Below are 18,407 nucleotides of genomic sequence, written 5' to 3' on the forward strand. Positions count from 1 at the left end.
ATTTTTATTCAAATGTACAACAGTATATCCTATATCCTTAATTAATAGCTTGAACTGCTATATGCATAAATAAAGCATCCCTTACACAGTGATCAAATAAAAACAATTTTAGAGAGTAATTAATTCACTAATGCTTTAAAAGGAAAAGATTCCACAGGATTAAAAACCTGGAAGTGAAACAATTTTTTTTTTTTTTTTTTTTTAAGACTTTTCATGAAATTACACAATTCATATAAAATAAATATTGTATTAAAATTCTTCCCACTATAATCATATTTCAGTTCTAATATAATATTCTTACAGAAACACTAAAATGAAGTAAGTAACACCAACAACCTAAATAATATAAACATTTCATATTATTTATGTGGCTAAGTAATTGGCAAATGCAACGATCACTGGAAAGGCACAAGCATTTAGACACATATGAATGTATAATGTTGGGAGTCTGTGACTGTTGAGCTGCTTATAGTGTGAGAACATTCATGAATGTCATTAGTTAATAACTGAAAAATGTAACTAAAATAGAATGAAACACTCAGAATCTTTACACTTCCTTATCTCCAGTTGTTAAAAAATGACTTATAGCCAGATGTGTAGGATTGTTGTGTTTGATTTTTATTCTAAATAATTAAGAAATTATCATCCAGAATTATACAGGGAAAAAAAGACAGTTGTTACAGTCCACATGCCAGCGCAAATTATTCTATGGTGTGCTGTTTTTCACTGTGTAAACACAGCAATAACAATATACCTTTATATTTTCAAGTTTCAACTTAACACATAAATTTTTCCATGGCATTATAAACAGCACAGTGTGTTCACAGCTATTTGTAACTAAGTAAACTGAGATGAGTACTGTTTTTTTTATTATTTTTTTAAACACTGATTTAGTCCAGCTCCGTTTCGTCATCTGATTGTTGCATAAAAACATGGTTAGAGTAGTCAAATGCAGTGAATCTGATAGCTAACTCATTCCACTTGCTGAACACCTTTTTCTTTGACTTGTATGTAACCACAAAGTTTTTGATGTGGAGGCATGGAAATTCTATGCCTTTATAAAGCATCATAGAACCCCAACGCTGCAAACAAACAAAAAAGAAAAAGCTTTGGTTAGTCAAATTCAACTCTTAAGCACTCTCACTGAATAATACATGATGATTAGGATAAGATTGAACTTTAACCTGGCATTTGGCTAGCATACACAAAGATGCACAAGTACGAGGAAATTCCGAAAAACACAAGCACATATTGTTAGAATGCTGGTTAAAACCCGTGCCGACTAAAGACACATCAGAGCAAATATCCTTTTATCTTAAAACACAAAAATAATTAAATTTGCACATAATGCAAAACAGATACCTCTCCACAGTTTTTACATGCTATAACTCCATTTGCCTCATAGTCCAATAGTCTCTCCTGCAAGGTAGTGTTCTCTCTGACTGTAAACAGCTTTCTAGAATCAGAAACAATATCAATGCCCTCATGATGCTGATCACATTTATCAACTTAATCGTTGATATTCTTATCATAAATGTCTTTCGTTGATGTAAACACAATCACTATCCCAACTATAATAACTATTGCAACTGCACTTACACCGTGGCTAATGTATAGACGTACCTGAATGCTTCAGTCACATTGACATGGTGCATCCTTTCAATGATCTCAATGTCTTCTCCAGAGCACACAGGTACACCACAGCTCCTGCAGGTTAGCTTCACTTTGCTGGGGTCCTCTTTCATCATGCCCTTCTTATTCATCTTCTTAATCTTCACACGTTCCTCAATGATTGTCTGCAGCTGGTTCTCTTTTATCTAAACACATTGGCCACACATCAACCACCAATTTTCATTCATGCCATTTACTGGTCCTTGAGCTGGACATCCTATCAACTGCACTAGTAATGTCTGAAAAATAGAAAAAGATGCATTCATGCGTGACACTTACTTTCTTTTCATATTCTTCAAGGCTCAGACTGCACACCTTGGTGATAGCTTTGCTCATCATTTTCTCCCTGTATTCATTCACACTTTCCCTTTCTGCTACACCCGATCCTGCCACCTCCACCACAGTGTAACTGCTGTCCTCTGCTCTTCCTCTGCCTCGAGCCTACAGGACAAAACACAGCCAGATTGCTTCCTTATGTTACATCCAGTCCATTGAGTTCATATGAGCACTTTGTTTTAGAGTAATAATCCGAATAAATAATTTTTTTATTGGGTGATATTTGCATCACAGTAGCAAGTAAAGTTATTTTAAATAAAAAAAAACTTTATCAAAAATGTTTATTTTAGCTTTAGTGTAGCTCATACTGATTACAAACTAAGTTGATTAGGATTATGTTCATTTCACTATGGCATGTAGTTATCCAACATTTGGGTAAAAGCCTGACATTCACTGTTTGTGTGTTAAACAGTGTTAGGCTGCCTGACCATTTTTACCCCCACATATGTGGTTCCTGGCTCCTTCTCCATAATGAGCAGGATAAGAAACTAAATAAAAACACATCTACCATGTTGATTTAGTGTAAGGTATTCATCAGATGTTTTTTCCCCCAGACAGCCACGTATATGGCAGTCAAATAAAGTACATTTATGATTTTTTATGTTTTTATTAGGAATACAATTAGAAAGAAAGAAAACTAAGCAAAATTTACCTGAATCATAGCGATTTCATTGGTCACCAAGCAGTATCGGAAGACAAAATTACACTGCTTAATATCAAGACCCTCCTCTGCCACAGTGGTGGCTATCAGCAGGTTGATCACTCCTTCACGAAACTTGTTCAGCACATCTCTTTGCTCTGCCTGCCATTACATACACATTCACACACATACGCACAATTATTATTGGAACAATTTTATTTATGCATACCAAAATAATTGTAATTACCGCAGCTATTTATAAGTTCTCAATTTCGGTGGTTTGGCAAGCAGTACATTATATGTAGCAATTTTATTTGAACTCTAATTTATGTAATTTTACTTTTCTAAGACTTTCTGGCAAAAGAAACTTACTGCCGTCATTGGTTTCACCAGACTCTGATCCCCACCACCAATCAAGTGGCTTGCTCTGACGCCAACATCCTCAAACTTTGAGTTCTCCTGAATCCACTGGCTGAGAGCAATGGCACTGAGGCGAGTCTTGGTGAAGATAATGCCTCTGGCTTCAGATCTGGTGGTGTACTCCTCCAAGATGAGCATCCTTAGTTGTGCCAGAGTGTTATTCTCATACTGTGGGTTTTTCATCAGCTCCTGAAGACGTTCTTTTTTAGCTGTTGAATATTATACATTAAAAGATTTCAGAGAAAGAGGGAACAGAGATTTTTAATCCTGAAGCGAATTAGTAACACATTTTCTGTTTTATGCTACATTAAAATTTTTACTAAACTATTTTTGAGACATAATAAAATGAGTGCTGGAAACAATAAAACATCTGGATTTATAAATCTGTACATCATGCATTGAAATGAGGGTGTTGCTGTAATACCATTAAATAAGTTAAAAAGAAATCGCTCAGTTTCAGTTATCTGAATGTCGTCATCGTCAGGCGAACATTTCTTCTTGATTTCTTCATTGTAGTATTTGTCAAGAAAGCTGTATGCATCACACATGCGTATGGTGTTACTCTGGTAGAGAGCCTCATTGTACTGACGCAGATGCTCTGCACAAACCCGCACTTTCCGGTTGTCTTCTTTAGCAGCTGACAACATAAAAACAACAGTTATTTAGCAATCACAACTACTCTGAAAACCATTGTGAACAATATCTGTGTATACATTGCTATTTTGGGATCTAACTACTTGTTAAATGTTGTCTTAAATGTACAGACCCTTCTGATCTTCAGATATTTAAAGTGTGAGAGGTGGTATCCACAATGCTAAGACAGATATCTGCAGCCTGGGTTATAATTCGTGTAGGCATGCAAAATTTCTGCCTCTACAAGAACGTTTCACCAATGGCAAGTTAACACACAGTTAAATGTGGTTTTCTCTGGCAGAGCAAGAGAACCACTAATTCTTACCATGTTGCACAGAATTCAACAACTAGGTCACAGACCTACTCATGGCCCCAAGAATGCCAGCAAGACCATTATTTTCCATAACTGCTTACACTGGTGATTGTAACACCCAGGCAGCTTCCTCCCTGAGCAGATTTGTTGTTCTGAATGAATAAAGAGATGTGCGTTCAGCTCTTTTGGATGAATCGCAAACCAGGGACTGTGATCTAGCTGTCCAGGAAACATAGCTAAAAGCTAGAAATCTTATGATGTGTACCTCATGAGCTGTATCATATGCACTGCTTGATTTCAGGGATTACTAGACAGTAGCAATTCCCCATTTGTTCTAAAGCTGAATGTTGCTGGCACTGCTCTGAACCATAACGTTGTGGATGATAGTTTTCTGGTGGCTCATAAAGTTGTGGCCGGTCTGAAAAGGATGAGGTAATTTTATTGACCAGGATTACCTACAAACTTGGTGTAGGATTTTCTCCTTGCACTTTGAGTTTGACACAAAAGCAAAAACTCAACCGCATTTAACTTCCACAATGTTATGTTTTGAGTGAGTTAGTATTTGTCATATTTTTGGCACATTTGTGAAATTGCATTTTACCGGCACTTTAGTTGAAGATTAAGTATATTAAAAAAGTTTATTTTCTTTTACGTCTAGTACAGGTTAATTATGCACCATCTGATCAAGGTCCTGAGCTAACAAAGAAAAAGTCCTGTTTTGATTTAGTTTTTAAGGTCTATAAGAGCTTTAAGAGCTAAAGTCTTTGCAAGCTGACAAACTAAAATGGGTGTGAGTACAATGGGAAATTAACTTTAGGTAAAGAGAACATTGATTTAGTGCCCAAAATGATCCCAGTGGACAAAGTATTTATTTCTGTACAGAATTGGCCTTAAAACTTTTTATAACCTAATTTTCCACGAGCACATGCATAAATTCTGTGTTTTTTTTTTGGGTAAAGTAGAAAGGTTAGTGCAAATGAAGTTTAATAACATCTGTAAAAAAGAAATGGAATATGTACTTTTTTATAGTTACAAAATAGTATATATAGGATTTTTTTTATATATCTTTTCTATGAGACATGCCTGAAAAATTATCATTAAACAAAAAAAATTACAACATAAAAATATATTTGAGGAACTTCGCACAATAGGTAATAGTTTTAAAGGGATTTAAGATACATTTGAGTCTTTAATGTAGGCATTGCCGAAGAGTGGATTTTAGGAGATTGAGAGTATCATCCTGAAGCCTACAATGAGAAATCAGATGGCCTTTTGGACCTTAAAGCATGTGGCGAGTTTTAGCAAAGTGTGTACAAAGTATAGGTGCCACAGCTCTTTTAGTGATGATTTAGCCATTGGTAATTAATAAAGAAACCACAAAGATACTGCTTGTTCTGTTTCTTTCTTACCATTCTGTTCTTTTTGTACCACCCACTGCTCATAATTCTGTGTGCCTGGTTGACACAGTGGGTTTAGTTGGGCATGTGTGTGAATCTCGTTTATTACTCCTTTTATCACATCTCCAAAGGGATCCTTAAAATTGACAGGAAAGACAAGACAGAAATTGTAAAAAAAATAAAAAATAAAGATGGTTATTATAAAGAGCAGAGTCACTTTTTTTTTTTTTTTTTTTTACAGAAGTTTGCATACCATTGGGTTCTGGGTGGGAAAAAAAGTTAAATATACTTTTAGAATTCTATGTTTATTTCATGTATGAAAAAATGAATGGGATTAAAGTTAGTAGAGTTATCTAGGATCAGCAGTTATCTTTATTAGCAAGCTCAACTGTTTTCCCAATTAAGGTGCCTACTAAATTAAACATTCATGCTTATTTTTTTATGTTTATGCCATCAGCACTTAAGAGTACTCAAAAAAAATAAAAAAAAAATAAAGAAATGTTCCTTTAAGCAGAATTCAGCATTTATATAAACACCCAGACATTTTTAGGATTATTTTACTATTATTACCCTAAAACAAACTGTATCTTTTGACCAATACTTTCATGTAATAATGATGGAACAAGTAAGATTATACAAACACTTGCACTCATCTGTATAATGCAGCACTTTGAGAGCATGTCTATGTATGTAATGAGATGTTTTTTTTCTTTGAATGTAATTTGTACCTCCTTTCTTTCCTTAACGCTCGCAATACGTTTGTATGGACCCTTAGGCTCTTCTCCGAGAGTCGTGGTCTTTATTGTGTAGGCGTCCAAGTTAGCACATATCTGCAAGACATAATTGTAATGACAGTTCATTTTGAAGAATTGCAGCTGCTAAAATAACTTATTCAGTCATGGCCTTCATAATTTGAGCCAATAATTAACCCCTTACATATATTTCTCCTGGTCTTAAGGAGAGACGCAACCTGTGCACAGAGAGTGCATCATTCCTTTAGTAAGGAATGAAGCACATGAGATACTATTAGGTATTAGGAAGAGCTTGGTACAAAGCGATAAGGTGGTAAAAGTTATTTAGAATGAAGTTACGGAAGGTGGCTAAACAGGTGAATCACCGAAATTTAAATCAAGATTTTATTTTACATCTGCAAGTACATTCAGTATGTATATAGTAAGTATGTGTTAAAATGCATTTACTCTGAGAATATGCTCCTCGGCTGACTGCTGAGTCCTGGCTCCTCCAACTCCGGGTGAAGCAGTGAGGCCGAGGATTTGTGGCAGCGGCACCGGATCTTTCTGTTCCTTTCGAAGCGCAGCATTCCTGTGCTTCTGTTTCAGGTAACGTATCATGATGTGGTTATACACCTCGCCCTTTTTCGTGTGGTGGCACTCATCAATTACTATCAAAGTGAATTCTGCCAAAAGAAGCCAGTAAAAGCAGGGTCAGATTTGATTCAGATCATACTGAGGAATTCATTCATCACTGACCCTCTGAACAATAATAATAGTTCCCCCTCCTTTGTGATACTAAATTTCACCCAGCCTCTGGGAGAAACACCAAAGTGTGTTTGTTTTGACAGACAGAACAGTTTAACAAAAATGTGTTTAACAAATGTAAGTGTAAAGGTGTTATGTTAAGGGTTTCTGCAGTTTTCACCAAGTCAAATGTAAGACTTTATAAGACCATTAAGAAATTTAACACCTACTGTATATCGGGACATTTGAAAAACACACACACACACACACCCACACACACACACACACACACACACACACACACACACACACACACACACACACACACACATTGTTAGCAACTTGCATTAACCAAGACCTACATTATAATTTTTTAAGTCAAGTATTGCTAAACTTGTACTTTTCCATAGCTGAAAAATGTGATTTTACATCTGCGGTATAACCCAAGTGAGATTTGCCCCAATAACAGAAAGCTGATTTGCTGTTGCATGTTGGTCTCGTTTGTAGTTGTAATACAGCAATTTATATTACAACTATTGAAAGAAAAAAGTACAACACCATGAAAACAAACAAACTAACAAAAATAAAAACATTCTAAAGTGCTGCTGGAGCATTTCAATGATCTTTAGAGGAAGCGTTATATGTACCTCGGAAAATTAAGACCTGTTTAAAATTATTTAAGGCCTAAAACAGCAGAACGAAATAATTTTAAAGGCACAGAATTTGGATTTTTTAATATTTTAAACCCTGTACAGATAAATTAAACTTTTAATCTGAACCTGAATAGCGAACAAAAAAAAAAATCTGTGGATTTGATCAATGAGACGATTCACTTTCTGATGACTAGAACAGGCATGTGGCCAAAAGACCAATAAAAATAAAAGAAAAGGAAAAGGAGAAATATCCCTAACACCAATAAACACCATATGTCACAGGGTGCACTGCCAGAAAAGCATTAGAATTGGCAGCAAAAACAGGATGTTAAAAACAAAACAAAAAATGAAATTATGTCAAATGAAACATCAGGTGGACAGCAGATTGAGCTTTCTCCAATTTTAGTCAAACAGTGAAACTGTATTAATAGAATCTTTATCTTTTCAGAAATATAAAACCTACAGTGAATAAAAGCCATGGTAGAGAAGGTGTAACCTACGTGATAACTTGATCCCATCCTCGTCACCCTGTTTGGCTTTGGCTAAAGAGTTTCCTAAGATTTGTGCAGTGCAGATGATGATGTCATTCTTCTCAACGACTTGTGGAAAGGAGATTTTGAGCTGTGAATCTCCGCTTACTCTCTCGACATTGTACTCGTGCTTAAGAAACTTCCCAAACTCTGCTTTGTAGTGCTGCTCCACCAAAGGAACCTACACAAACAAGTAAAAATGGCTGAAAAATCACCTCACAAAAAACCCTAATTTTAAATTAACATACATTACATTTCAGTAAGAGACTGTTTTTACTTTAAAGAACACATGCACTGTGGCAAAGACTGTCATAGTATAACGACCATGAATATTACATTAGCGTATACAGTGTATCCGGAAAGTATTCACAGCACTTCACTTTTTCCACATTTTATGTTTTTTTCCAGCTTTATTCCAAAATCTATTAAATTCAATATTTTTCTATAAATTCCACAGACAAAAGCCTGACAACATCATGAAAGAAGTGACAACACTGACAACATCATGAAACACTGACAACATCATGAAAGAAGTGTGTTTGAAATCTTTGTAAATGTATAAAAAAACAAAAAAAAAAAACATTGTGTACAAACATGTACACAAGCCTTTGTTCAATACATTGTTGAAGCACCTTTGGCACCAATTACAGCCTTAAGTCTTTATGAGTATGATGCCACAAACTTGGCACACCTGATTTTGTGCAGTTTCTCCCATTCTTTTTTGCAGAACCTTTCAAGCTCAATCAGGTTTTATGGAAAGTGTTGGCGAACAGACATTTTTCGATCTCTTCAGAGATGTTCAATCTCATTTCTGGGCACTGGCTGGGCCACTCAAGGACATTCACACAGTTGTCCTGTAGCCATTGTTATCTTGGCTGTGTAATTTTGGCTAAGGGTCATTGTCCTGTTTAAAGATGAACAGTTGCCCCAGTTTGAGGTCCAGAGCGCTCTCGAGCAGGTTTTCATCAAGGATGTCCCTGTACGTTACTGCATTCATCTTTCCCTCGATCCTGACTAGTCTCCCAGTACCTGCTGATAAAAAACATCCACTCAGGGCGTTGCTGCCACCACCATGCTTCACTGTAGAGAGGGTATTGGCCAGGTGATAAGCAGCGCCTGGACATGATGCTTGGCATTCAGGCCAAAGAGTACAATCTTTGTTTTTCATGGTCTGAGAGTCTTTCAGGTGCCTTTTACTGAGGAGTGGCTTCCGTCTGGCAACTCTACCATTCAGGCCTGATTGGTGGAGTCCTGCAGGCATGGTTGTTCTTCTGGAAGGTTCTCCTATCTCCAAAGAGAAATGCTGGAGCTCTTTCAGGCACTTTAGATAGTACCGTGGAGGAAACATGTCACCAACAAATTCTTACCCAGCGACTGCCCTGCGAGGGGGGTATGACAGGCTGCAATGGCAGACACGTAAACATTCAGGGTGGATGGAGCCAACCCTTTGGCAAACTGTTCTTGAAGGAATTCCAGCACCTATCCTCGATATAATTTTAAATGCGGATGCCCTGAAGTCTCAGGGGGACCAGTGTCGCATCCACACACTTTGTGAAAATGCGGGGTGAGAGAGAGCGCAAAACCAAATGGAAAGACCAGGTATTGGTAAGCTTTGGCCCCGAAAGCAAACCTCAGGAACCTCCTGTGAGATGAAAGGATGGATATATGAAAGTTTCAGATCTATCGTTCAGATCTATCAAGGATGCACTAAAAAACACAATGCAATATTAAATATATTAGAATGTAGAGTAGCCATTTGATAGGATTAAACATATTGGTCTGCAAATATTCCTGCAATGTAAAGCTTTGTAATTAATACATATAATATTTTCCATAATTTTCTCTATTTGCCAGAGATCTGTTTGTCACCACACAACAAATAGAATGTGGCACTCAACAGTTTTGTGTCTCAAAAAGCATTATAGGCCCAGTTTTTAAATGCTTCCAAAAAGAGACATTCTGTTACCAGGAAAGCATTAATAGCCTGAACATGAGATAAAGAGCTGTCAAGTTTGTTGTTTAAAGAATGAAAGCTGGGAGGAGGTTTTGCAGGAGTACTAATAAAAATAAGATTTATAATGCTTATACTGGAAGTCCTACGTGTTTGAGTACATTGAGCATGAGACGGCTATTATTCAGAGAATATTAACAAATTGAAAGTGGTACATTCCTGACATGTTTAAGCTGTAAAAATTTGAGAAAATCCTTGTGGCCAATGTTGAAATCTGAATCACTGGTCAAATCTTTTACTGCTTTCATTGTCTTGATTTTTAATTTTATAACTCTTGATTTTTATTACTATGATCATTAGGAGGTCAATTTTTGCTAACAATAATACATGGTTTACTTATAGACATAATCGATTTAGATTAAAATTTTGGTAAATCTTATATAACTTTACACAGCTGCCTAGAACTGAAGCGAGATACAGTAAAAAAAAAAAAAAAAAAAAAAAAAAATAAAAAATAAAAAATAAAAATACTACTTTGGAGCTACGTACATGTGCTTCCAAAACACTCACTGCAGTTCAAGTAAATCACATGGACATGATTAAAAAAAATTTCACAGAGTTTATGGTTTGTAGACATTTTTATGGTCTGTTTGAGGAGATTAAACAACGTCAAATTATTTCAGTCATATCCCCAAGATTTGTGCTATAGAGAGGCAGGCTTGCACATTTTATTTACATTTGTATTCCTGCCATGCAGTACCTTGTTAACCAGAACAACAACTTTTGCTGGCTGTCCCTTTGACTTTCTGCTCTCCAGATGCTTTTTGGTGATGTACACGGCAACTCGGGTTTTACCACTTCCTGTTGGGAGACAGATGATGATGTTCTTTCCCTCCAGAGCTGGCTGAGCGACTTCAGACTGATAATCCCGCAGCACAATATCTTCCTCGTTCACTAAGAAATAGAAAGAGAGACAAGTTTTAGCAAAACAATATGGTTAAAAAAATAAAATAAAACAAGAAGATGAGGTTAGGCTGTAGGTCCCAGAATGAATTGATGCTTCAATCCTCCATTCATCTGTATGGAAAAATGACTGTTTAGACTAGTCAGGAGGGTTTGCTGTTTTAGTATGTCATGTTTGTCTTAGCTGTTACACTTAAAATAACATTGCTGCATACTGGGTGACCTTCTGTGTTTTTTTATCAAGGCAGACTAAGAGGGGATTTAGCTGCATCTCCACTCCTGCTACAACACCCACCATCAGAGTAGGATGAAGAAGCAAGAAGCAAATAATAGCCTTGAAGTGCTCCATCTGGTTAAATATCAAGCCTATTTTGCCTTGAGCTGTTTAAGGAGGAAATATCATATTGCTATATCCTGTAACATTGCATGAGGAAGATGTATATTAACGGTATATTCATTGCACAAAACACTTTTCTCCTTGTTTTAGTGTTCCTCCATCTAAATGTATGTATACACTGAGAAAACTGACAACACTAACAAACTATACAATATATCAGAAAACTGACAAGTGCAACACTATACAATAAAAAGTAGTGGTAATTCCCATAAACCAAGTAATATCAGAGCCCTTTAAAGTCAGTCTGGGTCAACTATGTGCAACTGTGCCATTTAACCACAATGCTGGCAAAGACTGGATCAGATATGAGGCCCAACCAGAGCAGCAGGTTTTTGAACTTTATGTCCGTGTGTGTGACTGTAACTAAAAATGTGGATGGTGTGCCAGTTGGGAAACTCTAGGAAAAAGTATCTTGTGCCACTGCTTACTGAAACCTCTCAAGCATATTCTGAACTGCAGACAGACTCTTTTAACACTTTGTGAACACTATCAGTAACTTATTTTATTCATTTACTTATGTCGATGAGCAAAATAACATTTAGGCAAATGGATCTGAATAATAAAAGGCAATGTAGCATGTATTTTTTATTTTAGAAAACACTGATAGCCTGGACATGGGATAAAGAGCTATCATGTGTCTTGGTTGAAGAATGCAATCTGGTTAGATGTTTTGAATTTTAATCCTTGGTCAAAACTGATTTCATTGTCCTGATCTTTAATTTTCTACCACTTGATTTGTATTACTCTGAACAATCAGGACCTGAGGTCAGTTTTTGATAACAGTAACGCATGTTTTCCTATCAGATGTTTAGATTTATGTGAATCTGATATAACCCCAAGCAGCTCCCTTGAAAGTGACACAGACATGAGTTCTGATCTTTCTGGACTGTGTTACATAAAAATAATAATAATAAAAATACTTTGGAGAAAGAAAAAAAAAAAAACCATTCAATGCAGTCATATTAAATCACATGAATGTTATTAGAGAAAAATGTCAAACTAAATTTAGTGGACATATTTGCTTATGGGTTCATGACTCCTGTTCACGAGTGTTCATTTCCATCACTTCTCTGTTAGCCAGCAGACTTCCTGTTGCTGGGATTCCCCGGAAAAACTGCAGCAAATATTATTAAAGACATCACTTGCAAGCTTTTGAAAAACTACACCAGCCATTTGAGACAATGTAAGACTTACATCTGGTCTATCTCACAGACTGGGCAGATAGCAGGAAATCATATTGGTTACAGGACAAAATGTTTTGGTGTGAGGTAGACAGGCATTTAGATTTGGATTTGTCCCAGCTGCTGAAAAAAAAAAAAAAGCCTCCACTAAAGGGTCAATTGTAGCAATAAAAAAATGTAAGCTTATGCAATATCTTCATTGTAATATATTTTGCAATAACTATAAAAACACTAAGAGAAATTCGAGACAACTCCATCTGAAAACATTGGACTTTCCTTGTAATTGGAATACAACTTAGAAATGGTGGCATTTGCTGGAGAAATGTGACCAGACCAGGACCAACAGTGACACATCCAGCCTGAGATTCATGTTTTTTTATTGAATGTTTCCTTTTCTACTAAATTGTGTAAACACAGTGTTTTGTGATTTTGTCTACAAAAACAAAAAGCAAGTCAATAACTTCTCATTCATTTCAAAACATTTAAAAACTAACAAGCATTTGTATTGAATTCCTTTCATTCATGCATGTCAAAGTCAAAAGACTGATAGTACACAAGAGACCAAAGGGGAAGCTGAGACGGCACCCTCCACAGTTATTGCTTGCAGCAGGAGGCGCATGTGTTTGTAATTAAGACTGCTCTTCCCAAGTCTGTTGCACAAGTTCATAAATTGCTTTCAGTAATGTATTAGTACCATGCAAACATTTTCTTCATACTTTATAGATTTGTTTAGTCTTGATCAGTGTATTACTCTCAGCATATCCTTGCTTGCCATGTCTGTGCCTAAAGTTACAGTCTAAAACTCACCCGATACTCATCGCATCCACGTCATTTTACTGAAGTCTCCTATACATGCTCATAGTCACCTGATTACTAATAACATCCTTCTAAAAATCACACTACTCTTCAAATAACCCAGACTGGCAAACCAACTTGTAATGTATTGCTCCAGCACTGTCTCTGTGATGAATTATCTGTCTGTCTATATTAGCATTTTGCTCATAGCTTGCTTCCCATTTTTCGCATCAGTCTTATCTAGTTTATGACTGTTTGCCTATCACTTGACCATTCACATTTCTGCACACTGGCTTTCCCTTTAGAATGTCTGCTATAATGATTTTTAATAAAAACCAGTGAACCACTGTTTTCTGTTGGCCTGCTTGATGACACTACTGGAAAGAATGCAAAAAAAAACATGTGAGTTTGAAGGCCCAAACTGAAGTGTAAATTCTCACTGAGTAGCAAAAATTAACTGGAAAAGTAAACTTTCCTTATGCCAATCCCTTTCAAGGAAAAATATTTTTTCCTGAATGATTTTATGGGGAAAAAAAATAAAATTTATAATAATAATAATAATAATAATAATATATATATATATATATATATATATTCATTAATGCTGTTTGACTACATGCTCATAATAACACCAAATTAGCCCTTGCTTAATTTCTGCCTAAAGAGACGAGTGCAGCAGTAACTTTAGTCCTCAGGTCTATTCAACTCTCTCACCTCCTTATCCATAAACTTCAATTATAACTGCATTTAATGCTCTGATCTGAGATGAGTTAATGCGAAAATGTGAGTAGTAATAGCTCTTGATAATTTGTTTTAAACAAAAAACTAATTTTTTTTTTTTTTTGCAAAAAAACAAAAAAAAAGTTGACCATCATATTTTACAGCCCTTACATATAATTACTGTAACACCTCTAGCAGAACAGAATACAACTGCTAACTGTTTACAAGGATGATAAAAATACAATATAACCCAAAAATGATCACAAGAATAGCTTAAATAGATCCCCAATATCCCAAATAAGAGATTACCAGCATATCTGCCATCACAGATCCCTGGTCTTTTTCTTTCTATTCTATTTTCATTTAAATTTTTACAGTAGGGATTCCTAGAGTCATGGAGCTACATGAAAGCATATTTCTCTTTCCACAGTAAATAAAAAGGGAAGATGCCGGAAAGAATGTAATAAATACAAGACTAGCAGCAACTACAGAATTAAACTATTCTTTTTCACTGAACTCCTTCTGTCTGTGAAAGAGGCCCAACGCCCATATTTTGGAACATACGTCTGCTTTTTTGCCTGCTGACTAAACCTTAATCACTTAAAGATGTTCATTGGTGCAGAGACACAGAACAGATAGCTCATGTTATGTACCTTTGAGGATAAAAAAATTACTCATATCCCTAGTGGAAAATGATTTCTAACAAATACTCAGATTAAAGTGGTGTCACAGACCTAGTGTGTAGCTTTGAGTGAGGTCTTGTTTGGATTATTAAATGTACTCCTTATTGTTAAAGTACACTTTAATACACTTTGGCACAATAAAAAATTACATTACAGAAAAACAGTTGGATCAGTGTGGGCACAGTGACTAGTCTTTGGCTAAGTAGCTCCATAAGCAACAAGCTGTGCTGCACTGGGAGTAGTACTGTATTTTGACCCAAAAAAGCTGAAGCTCTATTCCACATAACTTATTTCAGCACCACCTGAATTACTTCATATTATTAAAACCATATGTTACTCTTGTTTGCGTTGAATCACAAGTACAAAGTTATAAATTCTCTTTTCTGTAGAAATTCTGTAGGGAGTTTTACTGGCTTGCATTATAGTGAAATGACTCAATGCAATACCTGATTCATCCGAACTTTCTGGTGTTTGCTCTCTTGTTGTTTCCTGATCACTGCCTTCATACAGGTCCAAATCTGTGAAAGAATAAAACGTTGTTAAGCATGGATCTTATATCCAGGGACATTATTTGAATCCTTGTGGGTCATAATTTTTGTTTACTTTACATTATATTTCTAAATGATTTACAATGTTTAGTACATCCTATAAGTTTATAATTTCTTGCTTTAAATCTGTTTATACTGTACCTACAGTGTGGTGTTGTGCTAAACAGAAGAGATTTAAATGAAATTTTGGAATGCTTAAAAAAAAAAAATCGCTTCAAATATATTGCATTAAACTTATAAAATTATAATTTATTTAATTCTGTCTGCCAATAATTTTATGACAAGTGTGTTTAAGTGTGTCTAGTAATATGAGTTATGAACACTATTAAAATGCATTATACAAACAATTCATAATGCATTATTAAAATAATTCTTGAGTGTAATGTATAAAAATGTATATTACTTCTTACTGCATGGCTATCAATAAACAGCGTGCAATTGATGCTATAGTTTTAATGTCAAATAATTTTTCTTTTCCTTAAAATGTATATTATATTTTATATGCTGTATTTTTATATAATTATACAATCGATTCTTAGTGAAATAGCAATGCAATGAATATGTGTAAGGTTGGACAACCTGTGCTTCCAATGCTAAGCTCAGCAAAGGAGTCCATAGTGGAATTGAAGCCACTGCTGTTCATACTGCTGTCAAGAGCTGCAGCCTCAAGGCATGAAGTGGATGAGAGAGAAACCTGAGAGGGGCCAGAGGCCAAAGTGGGAGGGGGAGAGGCACTTCTGGTAGAAAAGTTATCTGGAATTGCTTCGCTAATCTTCTCAGTCTTTGCAGCCAATTCACTTTCATCTGACTGTAGCCTGTCAACATCAGCTGTTGATTCTGTAACATCCAGTCAATAATATTAATAATATTAAATTAAATTAGAATATATAATTCATAATGCTGTTGTTAATGCTGAAATTTGTTTGACCTACCAAACAAATTTAGCTGTATCACTACAATGACAATAACGAATCTAAAACTAAAATAAATAAATAAATAAATAAATAAATAAATAATAATAATCATCATCATTATTATTATAATTAAACATCTATGCAATGCATGTGTCAAGCAGTGGTCATTATATTATTTGCTTGCTCCATGTTAATATTTTCATTGTTCATTTCATTTAGAGGTCATTCATACCATTGGATTCATTAGGATCTCCCCGCAATTCCTGCACCAGTCTGGTGTGTTCAGTCTTCTCTAAAGCATCCAAGAACTGAGAGAACCAGCCAAAATCATTCTTTGGGAGCAGAGACAACAGCTTACGGGCCCCGGCCATGGACCCATTAATGTGTGTCTCTGCTAAAATCTAGCAAGTGGTATAGAGTATAGTTTTTGTGTGTGTGTGTGTGTGTGTGTGTGTGTGTGTGTGAGAGAGAGAGAGAGAGAGAGAGAGAAAGGATATAAACAACGTATACAATCTGTCTATTTCTAAAATATAAAAACATTTAAAAAAATCTAACATTCTTATGTGAGTCTCTTTCGCCCTCTGTTGGAATAAAACTATATTACAACGAGCCCCTGGCTAATAAATGCCAAATGCCATTAGTTTACTTCCTTCCTTTTTACAAAATTATTATAAAAAAAAAAAAAACACATCTCAGGTTTGTTGTTAATAACTTTTGACATATTGCCTTTACTGCATACTTTTTTTCAACAGCCAAAGATTCCATTTGAATCAGCCACTAATACTGCATATAAAACAATATATATTTTTTTCTTTAAATCATTTGCATATTTGTAAAAAGTTTAAAACATTTACACATAATTCCTGCTGATACCAGTGAATGCAGTGATTATATATTGTATGCAATATACAAGTAGCCACGTCCAATATACAAGTAGCCACGTCAATTTGGAAATCTTAATACACACTAATGTGACGTCTCTAGAATCACGTCTTGAAACGATTCACGATATTCCTCCTCCAGTACTTACAATCTGGCGGTCCTCAGCGGTGATAATATTCCTCTCGTAACATCCGTGACACACATCACAGGTCTTCATGTTGATTAGACTGAGCTTTAGCAGGTCTATAAGCCGGACACAGGTGTCATTCTCAGCCTCTAAGGATGGACTCGGGGGACTGTTTCCCATATAGTTGGCTGCTTGTTTACACCCGACCGTTTCAAGTGCAGTTAAGAGTTCCCTGAACCAGCCTTCTGGATACACTTTACTTATAATTTCCTGGAGCAGAAGATTAGCGGCCTGGATTTCGCCTTCATTTTTTAGTTTGGCTTTTATCAAATCCTTTTGCTCATTGCTTAAGAAGTGCAGCACATCCAGAACAGGTTCCACCCGAATCAGCTGTTTCAGTCGGTTTCTGAAACAGTCGATGGTTTTCTTCGCCTGACTGTCGTCCATCATGCAGAATAAAGCTGCGAGATCTGAAGATCAGACCTCTATCTGGAAAGTGCCAGAAGGTGGAATGCACAGCTAATAAACACGGATTATCGGGAAATGTACCTCCTGCTTTCGGTTTCGTTTCTCCCTCCTGCTCGTTTTCTGTTGTAAACAGAACGCTGTCACTACATTCGTTTTCGGGTTACGGAGTGTTTGCGCAACTCGAAAATGTCCTCAGCAACACTCATCATGTCAACCAACCTGTTTTGACCCTATACAATTTTTTTTTTTTTATAGTAAACACCGTATTAAACAATGATCATAAATTATAAACAAGAAAAACTAATTCTATCTTCTTCCGCTTCCGGCTTCTTCCATTAGGGGTCGCCAAAGCGGATCATCCAGTTCAAAATAAATTTTATACAGTGACCAGTAGATGGAAACATAGTCCAGTTAAAAAAAAACCTGTACTGATTCCTTTTCAGTCAGGTACAAAATCTGAGAGAGAGAAAGAGAGAGAGAGAGAGAGAGAGAGAGAGAGAGAGAGAGAGAGAGAGAGAGATTGATTAATTGATTGATTGATTGATTGATCAGTTTATTGAGGGGAAGTATTAGCTCCATGGTTAAGGTTTTGGGTTGGAAGGTCAGGGGTTTAAGCCCCAATATCGCCAAGCTGCCACTCTTGGGCGTTGGAATGTGTGAAGAAAAGATTTCACTCCTCTGTCATGAACATTTGACAAGCTAAAAGG

General features: G+C 35.9%; 1 protein-coding gene across 1 annotated transcript; it reads right to left on the bottom strand.

Annotated features, from left to right (window-relative positions):
* Positions 1–595: 595 nt before the first annotated feature.
* On the bottom strand, positions 596–18,080 carry ifih1 (interferon induced with helicase C domain 1). The gene is made up of 16 exons (XM_083537997.1): positions 17,254–18,080; positions 16,456–16,624; positions 15,889–16,146; positions 15,208–15,279; positions 10,783–10,976; positions 8,042–8,252; positions 6,610–6,827; positions 6,139–6,240; positions 5,423–5,546; positions 3,492–3,704; positions 3,020–3,276; positions 2,660–2,809; positions 1,951–2,112; positions 1,624–1,817; positions 1,363–1,456; positions 596–1,082 (listed from the first exon to the last, which is right to left on the bottom strand). Exons 1-16 carry the CDS (start codon positions 17,680–17,682, stop codon positions 891–893), a joined length of 3,039 nt encoding a protein of 1,012 aa, XP_083394123.1. The 5' UTR covers positions 17,683–18,080; the 3' UTR covers positions 596–890.
* Between the last annotated feature and the right edge of the window lie 327 nt (positions 18,081–18,407).

The sequence above is a fragment of the Silurus aristotelis genome, assembly GCF_946808225.1.
Source record: "Silurus aristotelis genome assembly, chromosome: 3".
NCBI classification, from domain to species: Eukaryota; Metazoa; Chordata; class Actinopteri; order Siluriformes; family Siluridae; genus Silurus; species Silurus aristotelis.